At 36.2% G+C, this 5,905-nt stretch overlaps 1 protein-coding gene across 1 annotated transcript; it reads right to left on the reverse strand.

Moving 5' to 3' along the window:
• Positions 1-1,073: 1,073 nt before the first annotated feature.
• On the reverse strand, positions 1,074-4,117 carry LOC145998729 (uncharacterized). Its single transcript, XM_083135257.1, has 2 exons — positions 3,966-4,117; positions 1,074-2,243 (listed from the first exon to the last, which is right to left on the reverse strand). Exons 1-2 carry the CDS (start codon positions 4,057-4,059, stop codon positions 1,792-1,794), a joined length of 546 nt encoding a protein of 181 aa, XP_082991383.1. The 5' UTR covers positions 4,060-4,117; the 3' UTR covers positions 1,074-1,791.
• Positions 4,118-5,905: the final 1,788 nt, after the last annotated feature.

The raw sequence follows: 5,905 nt of genomic DNA on the forward strand, positions 1-5,905 counted from the left end.
AGAGTTTAATTTACAATAGTTTGATAGAAAAAAATCTTACGTTTGGGCCCCCGAAACTGATCAACCTAGCTACGTCCCTGGCTGTCAGCTCCATTGACATTAGGTAAATAAAACTATTTTGCATAATTTGTTTGCAGTGAAGAGTGAATATTTAGACAGCATATATTATTATTTTGCTCACAACTTTGGTGAAGGATAAATTCACAGAACATGAGCAGCAAATATTACATTCGTTCATCTTGTTTATGACCAGAAATCTAAACAGTGGAAAGTATTTAGAAGATCCTCTTCTCCAGAATTTAGAAAGTTCTTTATCTGCACATTTGCTGCCCTGTTGGGGTCTCCCATTTAGCCAGATATCTGTGACTGACGTTATCATGCAAATTTCCTCTGCATATGCGTCAAAGGAGTTTTTGGAAGGAAGTGGAGTTTCTTTGCTTCCGCTGGGGGTGGAATGTACTGTAGGCACTATGACTGAATATTGTGCATTTTTTCTTGTGTGATATAAATATATGTATCATTAAAAATAGCATGGAGAGTGTATAATAAGGGATGATTTCAGTAGCAGTCAAGTAACATTTCAAGCGATGTTTTAAAGGATATAGAAAAAATGTAGTATTTCCATGAAATGTCTAAGTTTTATATAACTTAATGACATCCCCCCAACACACACACACACACTTATAATTTACCTTCATTTAATACCATTAAACTTTGGAAAATTGACTTTCTTTACAAAGACCCCTGGAGATCAATTCTAGCTAGGGGCCTGAGATATGCTTGAGAAAGTTTGGCAAGAATGGAAGTACCGCCTCGGTATCTGATCGTGTCACACTTGGGCACACATAGAATACATTTAAAGTCTGTGTGAAACTTCAAATATTCCTCTTTCAAATGGTGCTAATATAATGTATTTATGTTCATTATTGGTGACAATGTAGTCTTACAAAAGGGACCATAATTTTTTTAACACCGGTATATTAGTTTCAGTGGCTATTTCTTACCCTTTTCATGTCAAATTAAATCTTACTTGAAGGAACATAATTTTCACAAACATACAAAAACACTGCAAATGTATATAAATTATTTATTAAGTCTTAGGAATTCTGATAAAAATAATACAAAATTATATTATGCACATATTCATACATAAAGTCTTCTGTAAGTCACAGCAGAAATTCCATCATTTTGAATTCCTCTCAGATCTCTCCAAATATGCACCACACATTCATAAAAATTAAATCCATTCATATTTATAAATATGGCACACATTCTAAGCACTCAATTGACTAGCTGGATCTGTCAGTTTGCCACGTGCAAACTACAAGGTAGCCAAAACACATTACATTACTGAATTTCACAAACATATCCATTTGCATTATACAATGTATGGTGTAAAAATATGACAGTCTTATTTCTTATATTTCTGGAATGTAACTCACAATGCACACTATGCTTTCTCTAAAATGTCATCTTATTAAAATAATGCGATTATTATGAAAATGCATTACATATGCTTACAGGTAATTAAAGCAATATTAAAATAAACTCTCCAAAATAACTGAAGAGTATGATTATACATTCAACCCACTCATAGCATTGTTAAAAAAAAACTACTCCATAGTATATACACTTAAGTTAATTGAGCAGCATAACAACTAGCTTTCATACATATGTATTTATATACGCACACTGGTGATAACTCCGTATGTATTTGTACTAAATGTTCTGAAAGATTTTTTTTACCAAGTACAGCAGCCAAACACTTGTCAACAACATGCACACATTCTTTTAATGTTTTCTTTTGCAATTTTTATCATGGCTGATCGCTTTGAAACCGATGAATCCAAGCATTGTCAACATAGTTACCATGAAAACTAGTCCCGGTGGTTTCGAACCAAGAGCAAGTCCAACAATGCAGCCAGTGAATTCAACAGTAAGTAGCATGAGTCCTATGTATACGGCAGCCGCGAGGTACACAGACTGAACCAGCGACCACGCGGACTTCACAACATCACAGCATCGGCTTACAGAGTCTTTTACGACCTGGTGGGAGGAATTGATCAGATAATGCACGTTGCTTCCCAGGTCGACTTGGCTCCAGTTGTATATCGGGAATTGCTTCATCCTGTGCAGCGACAAGGTTTTCTTGAAAGGGCGGCTGACTTTTCCAACTGTGCTCCGATATCGAAGTGTGGGTTCTGAAGTCCTTCTCTTATCAACCTCAATGTCACCGCATGACCCTGAAAGATACACAATGACATTGTTCTTATAATATATGCATACATTGCGTACTTATCACATTACCTACGATAAACCTAATGTCACATTTCTTAAATTGGATTAATTTTAAGGGTCAGGGGTAAAAACAGGCAAGTCAACATTCGTCAAACTCCAAAAATGAAATTTTAATTGCAAAACGTTACTAGACATGTAAATGAAAATGTACCAAAAGTCGATGAATAGGAAGTTTCATATATATGAAACGAAAGAAAGTATGTTTAAAGTTCAGCACAGCATCAACGTGGCTGCTAGCGACACCACAACCTCGCTTACGACAGAAAATTGGCTTGCCAGTTTCTTTCCCATGACCATTCACTTATAGTGTTAAAGTGATCTTAAGAGTTGTCCATAAATATATTTTAAACTGTATTTCTTTAAATTTACCAAATTACACGATATATTCTGGGGCATTCCAACGTTACGTGTGCAACATTTTAGACATAAAGTGTAACGTTGTAGATACGAGATTGGATTAAAATATTCATAATAAACTGATTTCACAGAATTGTGAAGTAGTTGTGGTATCTGCTAACAAATGAAAAAACTTCAGCATGATTATATATCTTAAATTCACGAAAATGTGTTACGTGAGTAACGCTTTAAAAATGTAGCAAAGTTTGATTTCAATTGTCATTACTATAGATGTTAGTAATTCTTGTTGGTGAAATATGCAAATTATATGCATTCACAAACATTTAAACCTTAATACACTTAAAAACAACTTTCAGATTGATTCATTTTGTTATATACATGGAGTAGGACCACTTTTCGAGTAATGCTCCTTCTGTGAATTCAAAATAATTAAAATGGGTTCACCTTAACAATTATGTTAGCTCTCGTACGTTTGGGAACTCTTTCGGAAATCGTTACTCTTCATAATAAAATTACAAGTGAGTCACAAATAACATATGCGAGACAATTCCTTATGCACTTCGTTGAGACACAATTAAGGGTTCAGATAAAATTTGTTTTCGTAATTAAACTATTAGCACATAATCACCAATAGCAAATGATTGACCACAGCTCAAGAATTTAATCTAGAGGGCGAAATCACTAAACTACTATGATAAAGCTACTTGAATATGCTCATCAATGATTTATTGATCTGGTTCATTTTACTTCACTTTTCTGCTACTTTTGGCTAATCGTGAAGATGAGGATGAGGGATGATATGATGGAATTCATGAAGATACTCTCAAAGAGCACCCATGCGCAGGCCAGTATTCGAATCCGGGGCCCCTGGCGTCGTAGCACGCTGTGCTAACCACTCCGCAACTGAGACCGGCTCTCGTCAATGATCTAGGATTTATTCAGAATTCTAAAACTAGAGGAGTGTGATAGTAAATTAAATAGTATCTCGGCGAAAAAAATAGGGTGGAAATTCCTGGAAAATTCTAGGTGGTGCTATGAAGTGTGTAGGTCAAGCATGAATTAGTAATTTGAAGTGTTTCGAATTCGTGTCTGTGCCGTTAAATTTTCAAATCTGTAATGAAATTTATTTATGTAAAAACAAAGTTTGATCCTTAATGCCAAAAATGTACGTAAACCAAGGGATTTCCGTATATGGCCCTGAAAGAACAGTTTTTTGGGGCCATAAAGCTGCCGACGTCTGTAAGATTCCACGAATTGAGGACAAAACGAAGTGAGATAATTTAAATATTAAACTTGTAGGTAGTGCTTACCCTGCGGAAGGAAAGGCCAAGGTCCTTTGCTGACTGGCCTCGAGTATGGCTGATGAACCACTTTCACTTCCGTTGTTACGTATGTCTCGCTCATCTCGTTCTTCGCCTGAAAGAAGGAAACATTTCGTCAACACAGAAAAAAGGAAGAGAGAGTAGTGACATGGTGTGCTACTATATGTTTTCTGAAAGATCTTACATGTAGAAACTTAATAATAATTAGGGTTGAGCTGATATCGGTATCGGCTAGAATTTACTTTTTCCGATACCTTTCCGGGATTTTTGTCTTTTAAGGGGTCTGCAAAAATGCTGGGCGACATTTTCGTGGAATCCAATTATGGAAATTATGCAAAATTCAAACTGTCTTTCACCAATTTTGCGTGATAAAACAGGATTTTATGATTACATAACATGTATTTTAATGTTGAAATTTTTGTATATTTTAAAGTAAAACTCTTGGTAAATATTTTGAACAACTTTATTATTAGAATTGTCAAGTATCGGTATTTGTGGGAATAGGTAAGAATATCGGTTCAAAGTGGTATCGGCTCAGCCCTAATAACAATACTACTAAATATGTAAATCATAAGAGGCTTTATGAAAATAGGCGTGTTTCGGCCTCTTGGATCAATCCGTTCAGCGGTTGTCAACAAGGATGGCAGAAAATACATGCATGAGGATTAAACAAAATAAAAGGTAGTAATATTACAAACTCAGAATCAGAATGTTTTATTTATATATATATATATATATATATATATATATATATATATATATATATAAATATATACACACACACACAGAGAACCTAAATTTGGTTCTTTTATCTAGTAGATTTCTGCATGTGTGGTTGTACACATGTTGCTACATATGATTTGTGTAGTCTTAAGGTCGAATCACACGGAACTGGATTTCCAGTAGGAATGTCCACAGAATCCAGCCAAGAAAGCCAGTTGAAATTAGAACATGACCTAATCGTCAAAACCAGTCAAGCAGCCAGCTCGGCGGCCATGATTTCCATCCAGGTAGACAGTTCAGCGCCAAATAGGGTATTCCTACTGGATTTCCAGTTCCGTGTGATTCTGCCTTTAGTCGGGCCCAGCAGTTTTCCCTTCTGAATTTTCCGTACGAGAGAATTCTGCACCAACCACCTCTTTGCTTTCCACGTAGGGTGTCCTTACAAGAACTGGCAACATCTACAGGACAGCTCTGGCATAGGCGTAACTTGGCGGGGGCAAGGGGCGGCGCTTGACCCCCTCAAATTTTCAGGTTTGTTAAAACTTACAAGTTAAGGATACCTTTGTTAACATCCTAAGACCTGAGGAGCTAAGTAATAAATAATAAATATTTGTGATTTCGCAAATGCAACAGCTATTTAGCAAATAATCCTGGACACTATTTTTATGGGATGAAAAATGTTTCGACCCTTAAAGTTAAGCTTCAAGTTCGTACCTGCCCCTCCGAAGTTAACTCCAAAGTTACGCCCATGTGTGCTGACCACACAAGAATGTGTGGAAACATGGCTGTAACTTGAGACCTAACTTTGAGGGGCAGAATCGAACTTGGGGCTTTGAGGAGGCAGAACCGAAAATTTTGCGTACAGGACTATTTTGCTTAATAACGGTTACATTTGCGAAACCATAAAAAAATACTCTTTATTACTTGTAGCTTCAGGTCCCAGAAGCTTAACAAAATATCCTTAACCTGTAAATTTTAATAAATCTGAAAATTTTGGGGAGCAAGTTACCCCCTTGTCCCCGCCAAGTTACGCCTATGATGGAATATATAGTTCAACTTTAAATTTGTCCATAATACTTCCAAAGATCGGTATCCAAAGGGGGGGATTTCATCATATCCTGTCTACAAATCCCACCTTATAAGGGAGGAAACGTCAACTTGGCGATCGTGTACTGTTTTCTTCGTGACGTTATTCACGTCACGTA

This window comes from Lepisma saccharinum, chromosome 14 (assembly GCF_977018435.1).
Source record: "Lepisma saccharinum chromosome 14, izLepSacc3.1, whole genome shotgun sequence".
Classification (NCBI taxonomy): Eukaryota; Metazoa; Arthropoda; class Insecta; order Zygentoma; family Lepismatidae; genus Lepisma; species Lepisma saccharinum.